General features: G+C 52.4%; 1 protein-coding gene, 1 long non-coding RNA gene and 1 other non-coding gene across 4 annotated transcripts; all 3 read right to left on the minus strand.

Moving 5' to 3' along the window:
* Positions 1-772: 772 nt before the first annotated feature.
* Positions 773-2588, minus strand: LOC115032952 (MIR168aHG). The gene is made up of 2 exons (NR_163720.1): positions 2383-2588; positions 773-1650 (listed from the first exon to the last, which is right to left on the minus strand). It is a non-coding gene; the product is annotated as an MIR168aHG (long non-coding RNA).
* Positions 2451-2554, minus strand: MIR168a (microRNA MIR168a). The gene has a single exon (NR_121083.1). It is a non-coding gene; the product is annotated as a microRNA MIR168a (primary transcript).
* Positions 2589-5949: 3361 nt separating the features above from the next.
* On the minus strand, positions 5950-11669 carry LOC100272513 (PRA1 family protein H). Of its 2 annotated transcripts, none has more exons than XM_035967780.1 (4): positions 11112-11604; positions 10807-10946; positions 6671-6742; positions 5950-6570 (listed from the first exon to the last, which is right to left on the minus strand). In XM_035967780.1, the coding sequence occupies exons 1-4, from the start codon at positions 11516-11518 to the stop codon at positions 6470-6472; spliced, it is 720 nt and encodes a 239-aa protein (XP_035823673.1). In that variant the 5' UTR covers positions 11519-11604; the 3' UTR covers positions 5950-6469.
* Positions 11670-24866: the final 13197 nt, after the last annotated feature.

A 24866-nucleotide genomic window follows, 5' to 3' on the forward strand; every position in this document is an offset into this window, starting at 1 on the left:
GGATCCGAAGTGGTAGGGGGCTCGAGCCCCGTCCGTCCCACCGCTGGATCCGTCCCTAGTCTCCCGAAGCAATAGGCTGGAAATATCGTGGTATTGCTAAGTTTAAGGTATTTAGGGTGTGCTTAAATGCACTAAATCTAATAGTTACCTGTTAAAATTTTAACAGGAGACGTCCAAGCAGTATAGCTAAGGGCATGTACAGTGGAGAGACACCAAAACGGTTCTCCAAGCACAGGAGACAACTAGGAGACTCTATTGTACAATGAAGTGTCTATAAACGTAGTCTATTAATAAATACAGAATTAAATGTATTTGTATAGCATCAGATCGATAGAACAGACGACAAATTCGTACAGTGGGAAGTGAGGCGTCTGTTGCTACTTGGTTTACGAGCCAGAGACGTCTCTTCACGGAGAGACGGCTCTAAGATTTTTTTGCAAATAACTCCCTTAAACACCTTAAGTGACTCCACATTAAACACAACTGTACATGCCCTAATAGTTCATCTATTAGCTATTTTTAGTAAATTAGCCATAATTAGCTAGCTAATTTTACTAGCAATTTTTTAGCTAACTAACTAATATCTCTGGTGCAATCAAACAGCTTACTCGTTCTTAAATACCACGTTGAAATCAGCAAGGGATTTCTTTTGGGAATAATCTTCTGAATCCATCCTTTCCCCCCTTTGTAAACTGTTACGTTCTGGACATAAACAAACCCCGTTTGCACTCAGTATTTGTGTCTTAATAATTCTGGAATAACAACGTGGATTTCGGTGCATCGACCTGTCAAGCATGGGGCATTTATTTAAACTGCTGTCCTTTTTACAATGGACTTTAATAAAGGTCTTACATTTTAGGATAAAGAGTCACGGGGTAACAAATGTGAGATGAATGCTGGTCAGTTATCTGTTGTTATCCTCTTCTTCATGCCCAGTCTGTGTGCCCCCCCTGGGGCTGGCTCTGTGGCCGTGGATAGCAAATGCGCCTCTGCGAGTCCAGAGCACCAGCGTCCTATCGTGCTTCCCAGTATTCAAGAACGCTGTGGGAAGAAGCAAGCAAGCAAGCAGCAACCCCATGGAGGTGGAGTCGGCTCTGCGATGCCATGCCACCCAGCTCCACGTGCATCAGGTACAAGAATCTGGGGGATATTTGCCTATCCGCGACCAGCCTTTGCCTGAGAGGCAGGGGACCATGGCTGCCTGCCTGATGAGCACGAGGCACGAGCAGCAGCAGCCGCCGGCCGGCCAGCGGCCAGGCTTTTGACGCACTGGATGCAGGCTGGCCAAAGGACTGACACCAGCTCGATCAGCTGACCGGCATCCATCCGCCCGCCACGCCAGATCCCATGCTTGTTTGATAACAACAGCTCATGCATACTGTGAAAAACAAAAGGAGGAGCACAGACTCGAATCCGAGTAAAATTCAGCAGTGTGAAGCCATAGCAGCCTGTGAGGTTCTCATCAAGCTAGCTGGACCTCTGTCAGCAAAACCCAGAGCTGGAATCTCCCACCTCGCTCTGCTTCTGCTCATCCATTCATCAAGCCATCAATCCAGGACCAGGACCCCAGGTACGCAATTTATATTCCTCGACAGCTTTTCAGAACATGTTCTCCTCGGCGGCAGTCGTGGCTTTAGCGGAATATAACCGCTACAAAGAAAAGTAAAAAAAAATCACATCAGCCCCAGCTCAGCAGCTATATGGAGTGGAGTGGAGTGGAGCATGGAGGGGAGGGAATCCGCTTTTCCTGGAGCAGGTTCAAACGCCAGCCATGGATGGAGGGCCAACTAGTGCGGCCAATCGGCTACTTTGTCTCTTCCCCACCTCCTCTTGACTTGATCCCCGAGCATATATTCCTGGACACCTAATCACTGGATTTCTAGCCTCTAGTGTTCATCAAGGACTCCACTCGCATCACCTCACATACACAGGAGGCCGCATGTAACAGGGGAAGTCCGGCGTAGTTTCTTGAGAGAAAAAAAGGAGTCCCCTCTACCAAGCAATCTACCTACACAAGTAGACCAATCAACGGTCGTCCTACAGTTGGGCGAGCCAAATCTAAGACAAAACCTACAACCAATGTGAGCCCGTGGTAGGCTAGCGGTAAAAGAAGCCGAACCAATAATCCACCTAGGCATGGTTTCCCCGTGATCCATCCGAGTGGCATCATGACCGGCAAATTTTGCACCCCGCACCACAAAAACGGAGATGTCTCACCAGAGGTTAGAAATTTGGACCCGCGCCAGATCCAGATCCGGACTGCTTACTCTAACCTAGAGCAGAGATCCCCACGGCGCCTAATAACAATTCCCACGGGCGGCGACACGGAGTCACAGCAATCAGCACGATCCTTATCAGAAAGAAAAAAACAAACAAACAAACCGAGGGCGGCATCCGCAGTCGAGAGCAGCGCGCGCAGGCAAGCAGGCGGCGGTCGGCCGGCCGCTGTATCGCTCCGCCGGCTCCGATTCACTTGGTGCAAGGCGGGATCCGTCCCGTCGGCCGGGCGGCGGGTCCCGATCTGCACCAAGCGAGCCCGAGGCGGCGCGGCTTCGCTTCTTCTCCCTCCTTCCCTCCGCGCGAACCTGTCCGCTTGCGTGGGTGGTGGGAGGAGAGGGCGGGCTTTTATAGTTGGGCAGGCGGGGATTCGCGGCGAAGGGAGAGACTGGGTCCAGGTGGGGCCCGGTGCGCAGGCAGAGCATATTGGGGTGGAAGTGGGCCCTGGTCTCTAGGAGGGAGAGAATATTGGGGTGCCGCTCCTCCTCGCCGGCCTTTCATTTCTTTTTTTAGGCCGGTAGTTTTGCTTCCCAGCTTTTTTTGATTCCCCGTTCTTTTTATGGTGGGGAATGATTCCTCCATTCTCTTGGATTAGTTTGAGAGTGGAGAGACAAAATCAGGCATAGAAAACCTGTCATAAATATTTTATTCAAATGATACCTTTTAAAATTACCATCTATGGAAATGATAGGAATCCCGGAGCCTGGAGAGGTACATAAAAGGGGTGTTTGGTTTTAGAGACTAATTTTTAGTCTCTCCAATTTATTCCACTTTAGTCACTAAATTGTCAAATATGGAAATTAAAATAGAGTTATAGTTTCCATATTTTGCAATTTATAGACTAAAGTGGAATAAAATAGAGGGACTAAAAATTAGTCCATAGTAACCAAACACTCCCAAAGTTCATGAAGAATAAATAAATAACAGAGAATTACATTTTTTTTAGTTATGTATGATTGTATACAGATAAAATATCCACCAAAATAGATACTTTGTTTTTTCAACTAACCGATGTCAAACATAACTCAGTGTCATCTATAGTACCTTTTATATGATCCACCGAAAATAGTCTAGTAGAATGATACAATACAATGCCATGGTATATGTATTGTCTTTGTCAATTTACTTTGCTAGCTCTTGGCCCGAGTAATAGGATCACCAACAATTAATGGCAAAGCTAGCTTCATGAAGTTTGCGTGTGGTGTGAGCAAAGCTACCACACTGGACAAGATTTAGGACACCCAAACCAATAATTATAGGACAATGTTTAGCATAATCATCTAAAACATTATTTTTTATTGTTTGGCACTATAGAATGCACTATTTATAAAGTAAAGTTTGAATATAAATATGAGGATGTGTAAGTTGCTGAAGATAGCAGCAGATAGTCCATAACCTAATATTCTACCTCTGCATGAAATTTATGCAAAGTAGGGGTAGGATGATATGGATCATAGATGCGACGATGTCCTCATGTGTATGTTTTATGAATTTCTGTATTTATATATGAGGTTAAGGTAGGAGTGATATTCTGGCAGGAATGCAAAAAATCCAAGCACAAACTAGCTTAAGAAAAAACGTGAAAGTCTTACGCCACTTGCCTAGCTTTTTCTTCCATGAGAGTACTTGCTTGGCCTAACTTGAACAGGAGTCCTTGTACGAAGAAGAATGAGAAATGAAATGGCCAAGTCTTTCTAGAATCTCTACATCATTTTCTCCACCATCATTTCAATGTCCCACCCCTCAACTACCACCTTAAATGCTTTTAACCCTCCCCCCCCCCCCCCAAAAAAAAATCTAAAATCACATTAAATCACATGAGTCATGTCATTAGCGATAAGAACCTAAATTTCTCAAGAGTTTTTTTTTTTGCATATAGTACATCATCGCCACGTAGAGAGAACGCCGTCAACAAGACGCCCATGTGTTTCAATTAAAGTACGAAGATCTTCACCTTCCTATGTACTGCCTCCGTTCTTACATATACGAAGATGGTTAGCTCAGTTTCCAACTAATCGGCACCAAACAGGAAAAAACGGAGGGAGTACTAAATGAAAAGAACACCAAGTACCAAAACTAAAGGGCAATGTCATAATATTCGTGTTTTCTTCTTAGCTCAAATATTTGGCCCTTGATCTAGATAGCATGGTCATCATCAACACCAACAATTAATGAAAAAATAGGGCTCCATCAGGGTAACAACACATTAAGGGGATGTTTAATGCATTATAACTAATAATTAGCTGCTAAAATTAGCCGAAAAATCCAAACATTCTAGTTAATATTTTAGCTATTAGCTACTTTTAGCAAATTAAGTAATAGTTAGCCAGTTATTTGTTAGCTAGCTAATTTGTCTAGCAATTTTTTAGCCAACTAACTATTATCTTTAATGCATTCAAATGCCCCTAAGACTAACTCGTTTTCTTTTCCTTGAACAGAAGTCCTATCAAATCTGTACAAACGAATGAACAAATATATTTATAGATGAAATTTATTTATTGTATTTTATCCATGGATCTTTCCTATATCGATGAGTCGCAAAAAAAAGGATGGGGGTTGCAAGTCTTCGACCGCCATGCTTGGTCTAAGAAGCCATTTTTTTTCCATCCCTTGAGAGGACCTACTTATTGGCACGCTCGAAAAGGATTTCTTTACCGAAAAGCACGAGAAAAACAAAGGACCATGGCTTTCTAGAAGCTCTACGCCATTTTCCTCCACCATCCTTCCACTTTCCCCACTCCCCACAGCTATCACGAGACAAGTTTTTAACCTCCCGTACATATTCGCATATGACATGCCAATTTTGACAAGAACCTATAAAAAAACCCCAAGACAATTGCGCAGAGAACAGTCAACAAGATGCTCTCATATCTTTCAACAAAATCCGCACGGATTTTTTTTTCCCGTGGAGCCCCAGAACCACGACGCGTTTGGGAGGGGAGAATCTTGGTCACATGGACGCACAGGAATTCCTTGTGTGGGCACGGCACACGCGGCACACGGTCGACTCCGTGGGCCAAGGAATGAAGACCAACAAGTGCGTGCGTGGGAGGGATGAACGCGATGCTCTCGGCCCGTCGCGCACGACCATTCTATGGACGTCTACATCCGTAACATGCATGCCATTCATAGAAGGGAAAAAATGCAGGAAATAGCTTCGACTGAATTGGTGGCCGGGCGAAACCGAACAGACTCGTGAAGTAAAGCGAGATTATCTGTTTATTCATGTATAAAGAAAAAGATAGCGTGTATTCTGGCAGAGGAAGCGATTTAGTTTAGAACTTACTAGAATGAAACGGCTCCATTCCAGATTTTGAGAATAGAGTTGTTCTATTCTGCATTTGGCTAACAGTGAGTCTCTCTATTTTTTGATTGGTTGAGAAGTAGAATAGATTGGTTGAGAAGTAGAATAGAGCGGAGCCGTTCCAATCCTTATTTGGTTGAAATGTCATATGAGTACAGAGAGAAGAAAGTGATCGTTTTTTTGCATTTTTTTGGAACGGAAACATTTCAACTATTTATGTTAAATTTCTATACGAAGACTTTAGAAACCGATCCGCTCCTTTTTTATTGGAATCCAAACATCTAAAAAAAGAGGAATGGAGCCACTTCAATCTCCATTACTCCCAACAAAACACAATCTTAAATCCCCTCCGAGATTTCCAAGAAAGATTGATGAGTAAGAAATTAGCTCATTTTCCTCTCAGTATCTAGGAACTCCGAATTTAAGTTTCCAAAACTAGTCTTCTTTTACTCGGCCTAGAGCATAGAACAAAGTCGAGTGTGAAACGAATGCGATGCTCTCTGCCATGTGTGGGGTTCGTCTACTCTACGCCATGGTTCATAGCCTCAGTGAACCACCGAATGGCGTCCACTCAGCCACGCAGGAACAGAACAAACTACCTTTGGCTTCCTTATCTTTCTCCACACACCAAAAAAAGAAAAAAAAACTAAACTAAACAAAGCGTATGCCTCTCGGAGTTTTCGGTGACAGTATATATGTCCTGATGGCCGTATTCTTCACCCGTCCATGTTCGCCGCCTCAACAGCATGTGCACTGTTCCAAACTTCCAAACAAACCAGCCGGCGACGCTTTTGGGACCATCAACCATGCACGGTTCTATACAGCCATGGACATCTCGCTCGCCTGTAGTCTGTAGAGCGCCCTGTACTGCCCGGCATGTAACGTACCCTAGCTCCGTCTCGGCTGCGCCCTCCTGTTCTTGTTGCTGCTAGCGTCTGGTAGACTCGACGGAGTAGTCAGCCTCCGGAGGGAGGCGTGCAGCAGCATCACTGCAGCACAGGGCCATAGCGCAGCACCGTGTTGCTCCAAGAACCGTACCATTCAAGGAATATAGATAATGGAGACGAAGGCCGGACGGAGGTCACTTACGTGCGTAGCTCACCCCAACGGCGTACACCAGCGCGAACTGTAGGTTGCAGACGTACAGTAGCACAGCAGTGGCTGTTGAGAAACGGGACAAGTGGTTATTAATTATTAGCCATTACAACATGACAACAGGCGTGATTCAAAGCTCGTTCATTCAAGGGACAAAGCCTCAAAGCTGGGAGTCAGGCATGATTCAAAGCTGATTCATTCAAGGGATGATTCATGGAAGTTAAAACCTTAAAGCTGGAAACGTGAGACATTAAGGTGAAAAACCAATGGAAGACCCAACACCTAGTGATGTGTTGATTAATAGGGTGTTTGGTTTGAAGAATGAGTTGGTTCATCATCTTCTCACTCCCTATTTTTTTTGTTTGGTTTGTGGAATGAAATGAGTTAATCCATTATCAGCTCATTTCTCATAGTTAGTTAGTGCTAATATAAGAAATGAGGTCATCCCACCAAATTTGAGGAATAGACTGATGCACCACCTCATTTTAGATAGGATGAATCCTCAAACCAAACACCCTCTAAAAGTTTAGAGTCCCCCAAATCATGCCTTGACACAACACAGTTGCATGGCATGAGCAGAAAGTGTTGGTCACGACCATGTATGTAGTACAGAAACTTATACTGCTCTCTACTTCCTAGCAGTAATTAAAAAAACATATACAGGAAAACAAGATATGACAAAAAGAAAAAAATAGCCGACACCAGTAACAGCCACGTTACCAGTGGCTACTATTTTTTCCCTCCCCCAAAAGGCTTGGTTAACTAGAGTAACTAGCAGGCCATGACCTAACCCCTGGTTCCAGTTTTTTTTTTCTGGTGGTACGCAACAGATTACCGGCAAGACCCGGCCAGGCGATGGTGTCTGCAGGATGCTAGTGAGGGGAGGGACTCTTGTTACTGACAGGGCTTTGTGAGCCACAAAACGGAGAAGAGAATATTAGAGGAACTAATAAGAAGGTGATTCTAGCCCCTCCAATCCTTTCCGGAGGGCTAGTTTATGAGCTACAAAGCCGGAGGAGGTTGAAGGGGCTAGAATCCCGTTCTTATTCAAAATTGAATAAAAAGGGGTTGAATAAGAAGATGATTCTAACATCTCAAATCTCCTCCAGTTTTATGGCTCCCAAACTAGCCCTCAGAGAGAAAGAAAGAGCTCTCGTGAAAAATAGAGTTTCTTGCTCTCCCAAAGCAGTGGAAAAGGAGTCTATCTGCCAAGATTTTTTAGATTTCCACCCAATTCAACTAAAAAAACACTAGAATATTCATACCGTAACAGTTTCTGTAACACTGCGCAAACGAAGTCACTTATGGTACAGTTACAAGTTTTGTAAGAAATTTTTTTTACAGAGTTGTGAAAGAATACTGTAAAGATGAATATAATTAGCTGGAAGGCTACGAGTCTACGACATGTAACCGGTAAGGTAACCAGCTGGGTTGCGTTCCACCTCAGTTCTAGGGGAATCTTGGTTGGCCTAAAGGGCATCTTTATTTGATGTTCTAAAATAGAAAGGTGTTAGGGTTTCAATAAGTAGCATGGCTTCATCTGCCTGAAGTGCCCTTAAGGGCTTAACTCATTAGATGTCCGATACACTTTACAAGAATCAATCTCTTTGTCCTTTGATTAAAAACATTTAAGGAATGGGTGGGTTAATCACTTTCTATCGAGCTTTTCTGAGAATCTGGTTATGGAGAGAATCTGGTTGAAGGAAGAATCTGATATCGTCGAGATTACATGTGGATAAAGATGAAGGAGTCCATATAGTTTAGGATGTAGAAAGTGAGTGACAGACTCCTGCTATCGCGACGACTTGATCGATTACGTGTTCACATTTATTTTTGGCGCTTTTCACCAAAAGGATTCTTATAAAAGCGGGCTGAAAAGTTGAGCGTTTAGCAATCCACAGCAGCTTATGGCGGCCAAAATATGGGAAAAAAACTGGAACAAACGGGCCATAATGGACATGTTACATCCACTTAAATATAAATATATTCCATCTATAAGAAATTGCCACGGCAGCCAGGTGTTTACCAATTACCAGACCATTTAATGCTTATCAAAGCAAGGACTGGTAGTTTGCAGTGGAACTAAATGCAGTGAGAAAGAAAAAAAAGAAGAAAAGTACCAAAAAAGGCCTAGAAGTTGAGCACACAGATATGCCAGGTCTCATTCTGGCAGCTGCCCCCATTTGAACACTATTCATTGCTTCTAGTTTCTACCATCAGCCCCTTTTCATTGATTAAATATATGATGCAACATTAGACTGTAATGCAATATACTGTAACACCTTGGTGGACTGCCGTTTCCCACAAGCCAAAGTTATAGATGGGGACATTAATATAGGTCCTTATCAAGCAGTGATGTTGTTTGCCCTCTTTATATTCATAATGGTATGAAAAGAAATTGTTTTGGCATGTTCACTATGGCATATACTACCTACGTTTTCGAATATTTGTCGTCCACAAGTTCATTTAAACCGTGACAAATAAAAAAGAATGGAAGGAGTACAAGATAAGCTCCCTCGCAATGGCAAATACAAGATTTCCCCTAATTGATTTGGTGATCGGAATTACAGGATGCCAATAAAGCAAAACAAAACTATAAGTGAAAGCAAAGCTTGTCGTATTTGCCATCTTATTAATGTTGATTATTTTCTTCTGATGTATTAAGAGAGATCAGCAGATGACTTCCACACTTTAAACAACACATAATAATCCATAACTAAGAGAATGCAAGGTTTCATAAATAAATTTTGTAGTTGGTGCAGAAAACATAAAATACATTATTCATTTATACTCTCTCTGTTTCAAATTATAAGATTATTCATAGCTTTTACTATACAATTAGATATACACTATGTCTAGATGTGGAGTAAAATCAATATATCTAGAAAAGCCAAAACATATTTTAATTTGGAATGAAGAGGAGTACCATTCTACTATATAGAAATCACTAAGGGCTTGCTTGATTCTCTCTGGATCGAAGGGGATTGGAAGGGATTAAATCCCTCCCTAGTCAAAATTGAATTGTAGGGATTTGATCTCCCTCAATCCCCTTTGATCCATGGAAGGAAGTAAAAAAAATAGAACAGGATATACTACAAAGGAGTTGAAAAGATTATAATCCTTTAGAACATTCATGTATAACGAGAATTTTCTTGCCAAAGGGCCTCACTAAGTTGGTTAGGTAGCCTGAGTAGCATTCCTCAGGTCCGGAGGTCGATCTCATGTGAGAGTGAATTTTAGACCGAGGTTTAAAAAATCCTCTTATCTATTCCACATCAAACCACAGTTTTAAAGCTCGGCATTGGTCGTGGTCGTTCTCACCTGGGCTACGGTGTCACTATGTATGGGTGAGATATGATTTTAAAGGTTTTCTCGATCTATGCCAAAAGGTCTTCTTCTTAAAACAATACTTGGGATTTCTCTTTTTTAACAAGAATTTTTCTTGAAGAACATAGGGTAATACACGAATTCATCGGGTTTGGTTATGTTTAGAGCTTTTCGATGAACTAATTGATTGTCAGAGTGGAGAGCAAAATGGTCTACTCTCTCCGTTTTTTTATTTGTCACGTTTTAGTTCAAAAATGAACTAGCGAGCGACAAATATTCGAGAATGGAGGTAGTATATTTTTATAAGATTACAACATTTTGTATGATAGATTATAGGTCTTCTTGTCTTAAAACTGCATCAACCATGTCCCTTGCTCCACTTCTAGCTGTCTTAACAAATTACATAGCAGCAGGGGCGAATCTAGGGGGTTTATCGGGGTCAGCCGACCCCGATAAATTTTATAAATACTTTAGCAAAATACTGTTAAAGTTCATAAAAATTTGTATGATATAGCAAAGCTGCTCTTGATGACCCTGATCATATTTTCGGCTAGATTCATCAATGCATAACAGTACCTTATGTCAGTGAGCTCCTAATACTTTGGTCATATATATTTCAGGTATCGTAATTTGCAAGGTGCTGATTTTACTCATTCCATTTGCAACCTAACGCGGTGCATGTGATCATATATTCTGATGTTGCTACTATCTAGCGCCAGAATCCCAATTGTCAATCCAGAGTTCAGATGAGGAAAAAAAGATATCATGTTTAGGTGTTGGGCAGGCAGGAACATCGTACTCACCAATCTGCGCACAGTGCAGCAGAGCCTGGGCAACCCCCGGAGCTCTGGTGGTGAGGTCCCAATGGTCCCGGCAGTAGCGCACGCCCTCCCAGACAGCGAGGCTGGCCAGCATGCCCAGCAGAGCCATCGGCATCCGGTACCTGGCCAGTTTTGACAAAAAAACCGTATCGTTGATGAACGTAGATGCTCTGTGAATCAAAGAAAGTGGGTGAAGGAACTAGAATACGAGATGCAACGCAATAATAGACACATACAGGCAGCACGCGAAGACGAGGATGGCGAGCGCGGCGTAGTTGCGCGCGTACCGGCGGAAGTTCTCCTGGACGCGGAGCCTGGCCTGGGTGGGCGTGGGCGGCCAGGAGTAGGACGCGGCGCCGGGGGGGCCGACGAAGGCGAGCGACCAGGACGGGGTGGGTGCGGCCAGGTCGGCGGTGGAGAGGCGCGCGAAGGGGTTGAGCGCGAGGAGCGAGGCGAGGGTGCGCGCGAAGGCGAGGACGTCGGCCGCGACGCCGGAGGAAGCCTGGCCGGCGCCGGGGCTGTAGGCGGCGGAGGAGGGGGCGGAGGGGCCCGAGGCTGACGACGACGGCCTTCCGGTGGTGGTGGTGGAGTCGAGGAGGTCCAGGTAGCCGCTGTCCCGGAGCCAGCGGTCGAGCGCGGGGTCCGGCACGCTCAGCGACAGCGGGTTCGGCTTGAAGGAGGACGAGGCCGCCATTGGAGTGGAATTGGATTGCCGTTGCTGCCGCCGCGACACCTGACCAGAGGCAGAGGAAGAGGATTGTATTGCGTCGTTTGTGAGTCCTTTGCGTCCACTGCCCAGTGGCCCAGTTCCCAGCCGAATCAACTGCGCAGTTGCTGGCCAAAATACAGTTAGGCCTTCGGTTAGGACTTAGGAGTGGATTCAGGACTTGATTGGAGGGAATTAAATCACCTCCAGACTGATTTAAGGATAGAGATCACGAGCTCTTACTATTCAAACCCTATATAAATTCGTATATGAGGGGATTTAATCCCCTCCAATTCACATCAATCCAATAAAACCGAACAAACCAAGAAATCTCTAGAACCGTTGTACAGAAATTTCATAGCAATCACTTTATTTCTACAATTCCAAAGAGATACTCCTCCATTCCAAAATATTAGTAATTTAAGTCCACTATATATTCAAATAGATGACAATAAATTTAGATGTATATATAAAATATATACATTAAGTATTATATGTCGGGGACCATAATTAGGGGTACCCTCAAGACTCCTAAATCTCAGCTGGTAACCCCCATCAGCACAAAGCTGCAAAGGCCTGATGGGTGCGATTAAGTCAAGGATCGGTCCATTCGAGGGATGCGATAGCGCCTCGCCCGAGCCCAGCCTCGAGCAAGGGCAGCCGACCCCGGAGGATTTACGTCTCGCCCGAGGATCCCCTACGGCAACGGACACACCTTCGGCTCGCCCTAGGCCCAGTCTTCACCAAGAAGCAACCTTGGCCAAATCGCCACGCCAACCGACCGAATCGCAGGGGCATTTAATGCAAAGGTGGCCTGACACCTTTATCCTGACGCGCGCCCTCCAGTCGACAGAGCCGAAGTGACCGCAGTCACTTCGCCGCTCCACTGACAGGCCTGACAAGAGGACAGCGCCGCCTGCGCCGCTCCGACTGCCGTGCCACTCGACAGAGTGAGGCTGACAGCAGCCAAGTCCGGCCTCAGGCGCCATAGGAAACTCCGCCTCACCCGACCCCAGGGCTCGGACTCGGGCTCAGCCCCAGAAGACGACGAACTCCACTTCGCCCGACCCCAGGGCTCGGACTCGGGCTCAGCCCCGGAAAACGACGAACTCCGCATCGCCCGACCCCAGGGCTCGGACTCGGGCTCAGCCCCGGAAGACGACGAACTCCGCTTCGCCCGACCCCAGGGCTCGGACTCGGGCTCAGCCCCGGAAGACGACGAACTCTGCTTCGCCCGACCCCAGGGCTCGGACTCAGCCCTGGCCTCAGCCGACGGTCTCCGCCTCGCCCGACCCAGGGGCTCAGACTCGACCTCGGCCTCGGAAGACAGACTCGACCTCGACCTCGGAGGAGCCTCCACCTCGCCCAACCTAGGGCTCAGACCGACCACGTCGCAGGAGGCGCCATCATTACCCTACCCCAAGCTGACTCAGACTACGGGAAACAAGACCGGCGTCCCATCTGGCTCGCTCCGCCAAACAAGTAATGATGGCGCCCCGCATGCTCTATGACGACGGCGGCTCTCAACCCCCTTACGGAAGCAAGAGGACGTCAGCAAGGACTCGACAGCCCTGACAGCTGTCCTTCCGCCAGGCTCCGGCGCTCCTCCGACGGCCACAACACCACACGAACCGGGTGCCAAAACCTCTCCGGCTGCCACGATGGCATGTACTTAGGGCACTAGCTCCCCTCCGCTAGACACGTTAGCGCACTGCTACACCCCCCCATTGTACACCTGGATCCTTTCCTTACGCCTATAAAAGGAAGGTTCAGGGCCCTCTTAGAGAGGGTTGGCCACGCGGGGAAGGACGGGACGGCGCTCGCGCAAGGCCGCTCGCTCCCTCCCGCGTGGACGCTTGTAACCCCCTACTGCAAGCGCACCCGACCTGGGCGCGGGACAAACACGAAGGCCGCGGGATTCCACCTCTCACGCCTGTCTCCCTCTGGCTTCTTCCCCCCTTCGCGCTCCGTTTCGCGCCGACCCATCTGGGCTGGGGCACGCGGCGACAATTTACTCGTCGGCCCAGAGACCCCCCGGGTTCGAAACGCCGACAGTTGGCGCGCCAGGTAGGGGCCTGCTGCGTGTTGACGAACAACTTCCCGTCAAGCTCCAGATGGGCAGTCTCCAGCAACCTTTCCGGCCCGGGACGGTGCTCCGTTTCGGGAGTCTTGAGTTCATGTCCCTCGACGGCAGCTACGACATGGTACTCCTTCCCCCGCCGCGCGATAGCGACAATGGCGGACGACAACCCGCCCGCCGGCGGCGGAATCGACGACGTCTTCCCCACGTGGTGGAAGAACAACATTCGGGCTTGTCCCGTCCCCTCCCCCGCCGACGGAGGAGGAGGCGGGGCAACCAAGGCCAAGCAGGAGGCGGCACCCCGTCGGCTGTCGAGCGAGTCGACGGCGCCGGCGCCCCAACGGGGGGCACGTCGGGCGTCGACCTCGCGTCTGAGACGAAGACGAGCGCCGTCTCCCCGCAACACGCCAACCCCAAGCAAACGGACGACGCCCGCACGCTCGCGAAGGACTTGCTGGGCGTCACCCTCGTACCTGAGACGACGGTGCAGGAGCAGCTTCCTTCGAGATGCCTTTGACCCGGGACCTACGCACGAGAGCGTTAACATCAAGGGCGGAAGGATTCCCATGCATGATGCGTACAACTCTAATCGCGAAGCGAAGTAAAAAAACAAACCGATGAAAGGAGAGAATGCGGGAGACAGAATGATGTCGGGCCAGCACAAGAAGTCAGACTAAACAACCCATTCGACGCGTCGGGGGTACTCGACCACCGGGAGATAGGGATTTAGTGACTTACCAACCAACCAGACATTGAGGGCAAGACATACCATACAAATCACGGCTTCGGCTGCTGTAGTCCTCTAGCCGAGCCAAGCCACTACTAGCGTGTGTGTAATTCATGGCAGTTCACTATTTTTTTGTTATGGAGCTATTCTCTTTCTTTTATTTTTGCCCCTGACGTGACTTCGTCACCGCCCGTCGACCAAGAGGTACCAACCGATTCCCATCTCGCGCTTTTTGGATTCAGCCTCGACCCACCAAGCGACTTCGCTTTGGTGGACGCTCTCGTAGAGGCAAGTCCAAACCCTCTGGGGTATCGTATGCGGTCACCCTGGGACCGGCTGATGGCCGTCTCGACCTACGGGCCCTCGGGGTCCGAGGAAGATGACGAGCCCGACTTCTGTTGGGATTTCTCCGGACTTGGTAACCCCAGTGCCATGCGGGACTTCATGACCGCATGCGACTATTGCCTTTCCGACTGTTCCGACGGTAGCCGCAGCCTCGGCGACGAGGACTGCGGCCCAAGTCGCGAATGTTTCCACGTCGATCTAGGGGGTCCCGACGAAGGCAACCATCTCGGTATGCCGGAGAACGGTGATCTCCCTAGGCCAGTGCCTCGCGTTGACATCCTTCGGGAGCTAGCTGTGGTCCCCGTCCCGGCAGGGGGTCATGACCCACAGCTCGAGCAAATCCGCGAGATGAAGGTCAGGCTCGATGAGGGAGCAGGAACACTTGAGCCGATCCGCCGGGACATCGGGCAGGAATGGGCGGGGCAACCTCCGGCCGGAGAAGTGCGTCATCTCCCCCAGGGCTTCCAGCACCGCATCGCTGACGATGTCAGGGTAAGGCAACCACCCACTTCCAGTGGAGTCGGCCAGAACCTGGCTGCAGCGGCAATACTTCTCTGCGCAATGCCGGAGCCATCAACCACCGAGGGGCGGCGTATTCTGGGAGAGCTCAAAAATCTCCTGGAGGATGTCGCGGTCCGACGAGCCGAAAGCTCCGCCTCCCGAAGGCAGGGGTGCCCCTCGGAACATCGCGCCGCGACTTCCCGATTCATGCGGGAAGCCTCGGTCCACACCGGGCGCACGCGCAACACAGCACCTGCGGCCCTGGGTCGCCTCGGCAACGAGCACCATCACCGCGACCGTCGGGCCCACCTCGACGAGAGGGTGCGCCGAGGCTACCACCCCAGGCGTGGGGGGCACTACGACAGCGGGGAGGATCGGAGTCCCTCGCCCGAACCACCCGGTCCGCAGGCTTTCAGCCGCGCCATACGATGGGCGTCGTTCCCGACCCGGTTCCGAACCCCGACTACTATCACAAAGTACTCGGGGGAGACGAGACCGGAACTGTGGCTCGTGGACTATCGGCTGGCCTGCCACCTGGGTGGAACGAACGATGATAACCTCATCATCCGCAACCTCCCCCTGTTCCTCTCCGATACCGCTCGGGCCTGGCTGGAGCACCTGCCTCCGGGGCAGATCTCCAACTGGGACGACCTGGTCCAGGCCTTCGCCGGCAATTTCCAGGGCACGTACGTGCGCCCCGGAAACTCCTGGGATCTTCGAAGCTGCCGACAGCAGCCGGGAGAGTCTCTCCGGGACTACATCCGGCGATTCTCGAAGCAGCGCGCGGAGCTGCCCAACATCACTGATTCGGATGTCATCGGCACGTTCCTCGCCGGCACCACCTGCTGCGACCTGGTGAGCAAGCTGGGACGCAAGACCCCCACCAGGGCGAGCGAGCTGATGGACATCGCCACCAAGTTCGCCTCTGGCCAGGAGGCGGTTGAGGCCATCTTCCGGAAGGACAAGCAGCCCCAGGGCCGCCCACCGGAAGATGTCCCCGAGGCGTCAACTCAGCGCGGCGCCAAGAAGAAAGGCAAGAAGAAGTCGCAAGCGAAACGCGACGCCACCAACGCGGACCTTGTCGCCGCCGCCGAGTACAAGAACCCTCGGAAACCTCCCGGAGGTGCCAACCTCTTCGACAAGATGCTCAAGGAGTCGTGCCCCTATCACCAGGGGCCCGTCAAGCACATCCTTGAGGAGTGCGCCATGCTTCGGCGCCACTTTCACAAGGCCGGGCCACCCGCGGAGGGTGGCAGGGCTCGCGACGACGATAAGAAGGAAGATCACAAGGCAGGAGAGTTCCCTGAGGTCCGCGACTGCTACATGATCTATGGTGGACGAGTGGCGAACGCCTCGGCTCGGCACCGCAAGCAAGAGCGTCGGGAGGTCTGCTCGGTAAAGGTGGCGGCGCCAGTCTACCTAGACTGGTCCGACAAGCCCATCACCTTCGACCAGGGCGACCATCCCGACCGCGTGCCGAGCCCGGGGAAATACCCGCTCGTTGTCGACCCCATCATCGGCAACGTCAGGCTCACCAAGGTCCTCATGGACGGAGGCAGCAGCCTCAACATCATCTACGCCGAGACCCTCGGGCTCCTGCGTGTCGATTTGTCCTATGTCCGGGCAGGCGCTGCGCCTTTTCACGGGATCATCCCTGGGAAACGCGTCCAGCCCCTCGGACAACTCGATCTACCTGTCTGCTTTGGGACGCCCTCCAACTTCCGAAGGGAGACCCTCACGTTCGAGGTGGTCGGGTTCCGAGGGACCTACCACGCAGTACTGGGGAGGCCCTGCTACGCCAAGTTCATGGTCGTCCCCAACTACACCTACCTCAAGCTCAAGATGTCGGGCCCCAACGGGGTCATCACCGTCGGCCCCACGTACCGACACGCGTACGAATGCGACGTGGAGTGCGTGGAGTACGCCGAGGACCTCGCCGAATCCGAGGCCCTCATTGCCCACCTGGAGAGCCTCTCTAAGGAGGTGCCAGACGTGAAGCGCCACGCCGGCAACTTCGAGCCAGCGGAGACGGTTAAATCCGTCCCTCTCGACCCCAGCAACGACGCCTCCAAGCAAATCCGGATCGGCTCCGAGCTTGATCCCAAATAGGAAGCAGTGCTCGTCGACTTTCTCCGCGCGAACGCCGACGTTTTTGCGTGGAGTCCCTCGGACATGCCCGGCATACCGAGGGATGTCGCCGAGCACTCGCTGGATATCCGAGCTGGAGCCCGACCCGTGAAGCAGCCTCTGCGTCGATTCGACGAAGAAAAGTGCAGAGCCATAGGCGAGGAGATCCACAAGCTAATGGCGGCAGGGTTCATCAAAGAGGTATTCCATCCCGAATGGCTTGCCAACCCTGTGCTTGTGAGAAAGAAAGGAGGGAAATGGCGGATATGTGTAGACTACACTGGTCTAAACAAAGCATGTCCGAAAGTTCCCTACCCTCTGCCTCGCATCGATCAAATCGTGGATTCCACTGCTGGGTGCGAAACCCTGTCTTTCCTCGATGTCTACTCAGGGTATCACCAAATTAGGATGAAAGAGTCCGACTAGCTCGCGACTTCTTTCATCACACCTTTCGGCATGTACTGCTATGTTACCATGCCGTTCGGTTTGAGGAATGCGGGTGCGACATACCAAAGGTGCATGAACCATGTGTTCGGCGAACACATTGGCCGAACGGTCGAGTCCTACGTTGATGACATCGTAGTCAAGACGAGGAAAGCCTCCGACCTCCTTTCCAACCTTGAAGTGACATTCCGATGTCTCAAGGCGAAAGGCGTGAAGCTCAATCCCGAGAAGTGTGTCTTCGGGGTTCCCCGAGGCATGCTCTTGGGGTTCATCGTCTCCGAGCGGGGCATCGAGGCCAACCCGGAGAAGATCGCGGCCATCACCAGCATGGGGCCCATCAAGGACTTGAAAGGCGTACAGAGAGTCACGGGATGCCTTGCGGCTCTGAGCCGTTTCATCTCGCGCCTCAGCGAAAGAGGCCTGCCTCTGTACCGCCTCTTAAGGAAGGCCGAGTGCTTCACTTGGACCCCTGAGGCCGAGGAAGCCCTCGGTAACCTGAAGGCGCTCCTCACGAACGCGCCCATCTTGGTGCCCCCCGCTGCCGGAGAAGCCCTCTTGATCTACGTCGCCGCGACCACTCAGGTGGTTAGCGCCGCGATTGTGGTTGAGAGACGAGAAGAGGGGCATGCATTGCCCGTCCAGAGGCCAGTCTACTTCATCAGCGAGGTACTGTCCGAGACCAAGATCCGCTACCCACAAATTCAGAAGCTGCTGTACGCGGTGATCCTGACGCGACGGAAGTTGCGACACTACTTCGAGTCTCATCCGGTAACTGTGGTGTCATCCTTCCCCCTGGGGGAGATCATCTAGTGCCGAGAGGCCTCGGGTAGAATTGCAAAGTGGGCGGTGGAAATCATGGGCGAAACGATCTCGTTCGCCCCTCGGAAGGCCATCAAGTCCCAGGTCTTGGCGGACTTCGTGGCTGAATGGGTCGACACCCAGCTCCCAACAGCTCCGATCCAACCGGAACTCTGGACCATGTTCTTCGATAGGTCGCTGATGAAGACAGGAGCAGGCGCAGGCCTGCTCTTCATCTCGCCCCTTGGGAAGCACCTACGCTACGTGCTACGCCGCCATTTCCCGGCATCCAACAATGTGGCCGAGTACGAGGCTCTGGTCAACGGGTTGCGCATCGCCATTGAGCTAGGGGTCCGACGCCTCAACGCTCGCGGTGACTCGCAGCTCGTCATTGACCAAGTCATGAAGAACTCCCACTGCCGCGACCCGAAGATGGAAGCCTACTGCGATGAGGTTCGGCGCCTGGAAGACAAGTTCTACGGGCTCGAGCTCAACCACGTCGCCCGACGCTACAACGAGACTGCAGACGAGCTGGCTAAAATAGCCTCGGGGCGAACAACGGTTCCCCCGGACGTCTTCTCCCGAGACTTGCATCAACCCTCCGTCAAGACCGACGACACGCCCGAGCCCGAGGCACCCTCGGCTCAGTCCGAGGCACCCTCGGCTCGGCCCGAGGTACCCTCGGCCCCCGAGGGTGAGGCATTGCACATCGAGGAGGAGCGGAGCGGGGTCACGCCTAATCGAAACTGGCAGACCCCATACCTGCAATATCTCCATCGAGGAGAGCTACCCCTCGACCAAGCCGAAGCTCGGCGGTTGGCGCGGCGCGCCTAGTCGTTTGTCTTGCTAGGAGATGGGAAGGAACTCTACCACCACAGCACCTCAGACATCCTCCAGCTATGCATTTCCATCGCCGAAGGCCAGGAGCTCCTACAAGAGATACACTCGGGGGCTTGCGGCCATCACGCAGCACCTCGAGCCCTTGTTGGAAATGCCTTCCGACAAGGTTTCTACTGGCCAACGGCGGTGGCCGACGCCACTAGAATTGTCCGCACCTGCGAAGGGTGTCAGTTCTACGCAAGGCAGACCCACCTGCCCGCTCAGGCCCTGCAGACCATACCCATCACCTGACCGTTTGTTGTGTGGGGTCTGGACCTAGTCGGCCCCTTGCAGAAGGCACCCGGGGGCTACACGCACCTGTTGGTCGCCATCGACAAATTCTCCAAGTGGATCGAGGTCCGACCCCTAAACAGCATCAGGTCCGAACAGGCGGTGGCATTCTTCACCAACATCATCCATCGCTTTGGGGTCCCGAACTCCATCATCACCGACAACGGCACCCAGTTCACCGACAGAAAGTTCCTGGACTTCTGCGAGGATCACCACATCCGGGTGGACTAGGCCGCCGTGGCTCACCCCATGATGAATGGGCAGGTAGAACATGCCAACGGCATGATTCTGCAAGGACTCAAGCCTCGGATCTACAACGACCTCAACAAGTTCGGCAAGCGATGGATGAAGGGACTCCCCTCGGTAGTCTGGAGTCTGAGGACAACGCCGAGCCGAGCCACGGGCTTCACACCGTTCTTTCTAGTCTATGGGGCCGAGGCCATCTTGCCCACAGACTTAGAATACGGTTCCCCGAGGACGAGGGCCTACGCCGACCAAAGCAATCAAGCTAACCGAGAAGACTCACTGGACCAGTTGGAAGAGGCTCGGGACATGGTCTTACTACACTCGGCACGGTACCAGCAGTCCCTGTGACGCTACCACGCCCGAGGGGTTCGGTCCCGAGACCTCCAGGTGGGCGACCTGGTGCTTCGGCTGCGACAAGACGCCTGAGGGCGGCACAAGCTCACGCCTCCCTGGGAAGGGCCGTTCGTCGTCGCCAAGGTTCTGAAGCCTGGAACGTACAAGCTGGCCAACAGTCAAGGCGAGGTCTACAGCAACGCTTGGAACATCCAACAGCTACGTCGCTTCTACCCTTAAGATGCTTTCAAGTCGTTCATACGCCTCGTTCACACACAAAGTCTAGTCATCAAGGAAGGGTCAGCCTTGCCTCGGCAAAGCCCGACCCTCCCTCGGGGGCTAAAAGGGGGGAACCCCCTCTGCGTCGAAATTTTCCTCGGAAAAAGATCTTTTTTGCCAGAATGTCTTTCGTGCTTTTCGACTACTTCGAAAGTGGATCCTGAAAACGACGGAGTACACGTAAGCAGCCAAGGCTGACCGAGCCGAGGGACTCCTACGCCTCCGGGATACGGATACCTCATTCATCACCTTCTGCAATAAGTCCAGATACTCAAAATAAGGGGAAAAGAAATGCAGCTTTACAACACGACGATGGTGTGTTTGGGCCTCGGCGGCCACAGAAAACATACACACACTACAAGATAATCCGATCCTGCAGGCTCGGATCTTGACAGTTGAAGGGAGCAACAGCACCCTCGGCGTCAACTACACCTTCGGCGAGGTCCGACCTAGCCTCGGACGGCGACGCGGTCGGAGGATCTCCACTCTAAAGGACGACATCAGCACCACGCCCGGGCCATCGCTGCCAGGGCCTTCTCCAGGAATCCGGCTCGAGCAGATGGCTCGGGCCGGTCACCCCGAAGCCCCAGCCAGCTGTCCCCCGAGGACATCGGCTCGGCTTGTGGCTTCGGCAACTTGACTCCGGCGTCAGTCCCGCCAGTGGACGACCCGGCCAGGCTCCGGCCGACCAAATCTTCTTTTTGAAGCCAACTTTGCCTCTGTTCGTGCTGACACCGCTACCTCTAGCTTCGGCTCATCGAAGAGCGGCCGAGGGTCCCTTTAACTAAGCAAGAGAAGCCTCGGACGGCAAGGCCGACCGAGCCGAGGGACTCCTACGCCTCCGGGATACGGATACCTCACTCGTCACCTTTGCACGAGGCGACTCACGCTTGGTGAAGCGGTTCAGATAGCCGACAGGCGAGTCTTAGTGCTCGAAATGAAGAAAAAACACGGCTCCGTGCCGAAAATACATACATGTTCAGGCCCCGACAGCCGCAATGAACATGACGCCGGCATTCAAGGTGCCATCACAAACGGAACTCCGGTTCCGTCCCCGCGGGTATGGACAACCTCCACACCGAGGAGCCTGCGGGGCGACAAGCTCCGGGCGACTCGCCAGCGACCTCTGCAGCAGCAGCTATGGTCCCAGGGCGGACGCGGCCACCGGAAGGCTCTCGTTCGTGTCCCCGCTCAAGGGACGCGAATCAGGCATCAAAGCCAAAGAGCCGGAGGCCGGCCCGTAGGCGGCGCTGACGGCCTCGACGGTGGGGAGGCTTCCCCCGGCTGCCACCACGTCAACACCGACGGCGGCGTCCGCCTCTCCACCAACGCCGCACCGGCGAACGCGGGCCGCTCCAAAGCGCACCTGTGGGGGACAGATATACCCCGGGTCCACTGGAAGGATAAAAGACCTCAAGAAAGGCCCAAGAGCCCAATAAATCGTGAGGTCACTCCTTCATGGGCCTGGGGAGAAGCGACCAGTGAAGCAGATCGACATAAGGCTGGGTGGGCACAAACCCGGACGGCCCCACAGCGTTGAGCAAGCGACCGCAACAGAAGATCCGACTTTCCCGCGCTGGAGCCCCGAACGACGAATCAGGCGAGGATAAGTCGGCAGAATCATGGGAAGATAGACTAAAACGGTTCACTATCTTTTAGGTGAACATTGTTATCATATCCACATGTATCGCCCCACAGTCGAATATATAAGGCCTAGGGGGCACCCCTTCAGAACGATCGACCCCATTACTATTCAACCATCCACCTTAACTCTCTACGCTTTAGAGAGTTACCTTGTAACCCATACGCAAAGCATACTCGCCAGGACGTAGGGTGTTACGCATTTCAAAGCGGCCCGAACCTGTAAACATTGTCCATTGATCCTCGTGCGTCTGGCACGAACCATTTAGCTACAGTCGGCGACACTGTCCTACTCCTAAAACACCTTGAGGGGCAACCCCGGGTGTGCGGTCGGACCCAAAACACCGACAGCTGGCGCGCCAGGTAGGGGGTGTGTCGCCGATCCAAGCTAGCTCAATGGCCGTTACCTTCCACAGCAAGATCACCCTCCATCCTGGATCCGTATTCTGCTTTGGAACGATCTCGTCCATAGCAGATGAAGAGGGAACTCTACACCGCATTGCAGATCCGCCGAAAAAGAAGTCTCCCCCAACAAACTCCAAGAATATCGGAGAAGCGCAACCTCCAGCTTTCCGAAAAAAGATCGCCTTCAGAAAGCCAGGGGCCGAGGGCCCGCTGGCCCGGAGAACTCCATCGTCTACTTCCCCGACGAAAGAATGGACACAGATCGCGAGGAAGAAAGAGACCAGGAGCAAACAAGTTGTTCTTTCCGTGCATCCGCCCTCAAAGGAGAACGGAAAGAAGATCGCCACGACAACCGCGCCATTCTACCCTGACGTTCTTTTCATCGGGAGAGTGGAGTCGCCCCCCGTCTCCGACGACGAGCCGACCGCACCCGGAGAAGAACCACCACAGCGGGAATCCCGCCGATGGAGAAACCGGCGCCGAAACATTCGGCGACATCATGAGGCCGGAGAACGGGATCCGGTGCAACCTGTTTCGTGGGACGAGGTCTCGGAGATAGGAGAAACTCCGGAGGAACGCGTCTTCAGAGAACGAAGGAATTCCCGCCGACGTGATCGCCGATGAGCTCAGGAACAAGCCGAGCAGGACGCGAGGCAGCGCCGGGAAAATCCACTCTTCGGGCGCAACCTGAATCCCAACTTCGCTCGAGCCATGAACACGCCGAGTGAAGTCGGAGGGGTACTAGCTCGGATAGCTGATGGACTCCCTCGGACTCCCGACGCCGAGGGCTATCGACGACTGCTCACCCAGGCAGCCAACCATCTTCTACCGCTCGCTCACCCGCCGAATGATCTACGACACGCCATCAACAGTCGCCGGGACGCGCGAAGCTCCATCAACGCTTCGCGTGAACGACGGCATGAGAACGAGATCCGCCGTCGGGAGGAGTACGACAGGGATCATGGCATCCCAGCTCGGAGTCAGGCAACCAGAACCGAGTCAGCAACGGCCTCGACTGGCGGTACTACCCGGGGACGGTCGAGGAATCACAACAACTACTCCCCTCCTCGGGACAGACATCATCCCCGACGACAGGAGGACACGTGTGGAGTGACAACCCTTACTCCACGCCTTAGGGCCATTCAGTGGCCCCCTAACTTCAAGGTATCCAATGTCGACAAATATGAACCTAAGCAGGATCCAGGTGGTTGGCTGGCCATCTACACCACTGCCGCCCGAGCCGCTGGAGCATCCGAGGACGTGATGACTGCGTACTTACCCATTGTCCTCGGGCAAGACGCACTACAATGGCTGCAACATCTACCTCGACACTGCATCGACGACTGGAGCGACTTCAGTCGACGCTTCACCGCCAACTTTCAATCCCTCTCCGACAAACCAGCGCAACCATGGGACCTCAAATCCATCAAGCGTCGGGGGGACGAAACTCTTCGGTCGTACCTCAAAAGGTTCTAGACCATGAGAAATCGAATCCCCGAGGTCACGGAGGCAGCCGTGATCGAGGACTTCTACAGAGGATCCAATGACTCGGCCTTCGTCCGAGCCATACTGCAGAAAGCGCCGACTACCTCCGAGTAGCTGTTCCGGGAAGCCGACCTCTACATCACCGCCGACGAGCGAGCTCAGGACCTCATCGGGGGAGCGAAGCCCGCACCGGCAGCGCCACGACGCGACGCGAACCAGCAACCCGACAAACGCTGGGAGAAAAGACCTCGCGAAGAGGTGCACGCCGCCGGACCACCTGCCTCTCATGCCCGGGGAGGACCTCGCGGAGGCGAGCGCACGCTGGACGACATCCTCGACGCCCAGTGCCCGTACCACAAGGACATGCGCCACACCCTGCGGAACTGCAGGGACTTCAAGCACTCCATCGGACACGGCCGACCCTTCCAACCTCTACCTCCTCCTCCGTCGCGGGGAGGACCAGAAGAACCATGACAACCCCAGCAGCAGGAGGAGGGGGAAGGAGGAGCCTTCCCACGCGTTGACAGGGAGGTCAACGTCATCTTCGGCGGACACAGATCGCAGGAGAACAGAAGACAACAAAAGCTCAACGATCGCCAGATATTGGTGGTGACCACCGGTCCTCCCGCTCCGTACCGGTGGTCGGAGCACCCGATCACCTTCACTCGGGCAGATCAATGGCTCAACTTCGACCACCCAGGCAAGTACCCGCTCCTCGTCGATCCGGTGATCCGAGAGAGCAGGGTGAAGAAGGT

Source organism: Zea mays, chromosome 5, assembly GCF_902167145.1.
Source record: "Zea mays cultivar B73 chromosome 5, Zm-B73-REFERENCE-NAM-5.0, whole genome shotgun sequence".
NCBI classification, from domain to species: Eukaryota; Viridiplantae; Streptophyta; class Magnoliopsida; order Poales; family Poaceae; genus Zea; species Zea mays.

Coding starts and splice junctions, on each gene's coding strand:
- LOC100272513 (XM_035967780.1), bottom strand. CDS start 11,518: ATGGCGGCCTCGTCCTCCTTCAAGCCGAACCCGCTGTCGCTGAGCGTG. Junction 10,947..11,111: donor GTCCAGGAGAACTTCCGCCG/GTACGCGCGCAA, acceptor AAAACTGGCCAG/GTACCGGATGCCGATGGCTC. Junction 6,743..10,806: donor GCTGCACTGTGCGCAGATTG/GTGAGTACGATG, acceptor GTTTCTCAACAG/CCACTGCTGTGCTACTGTAC.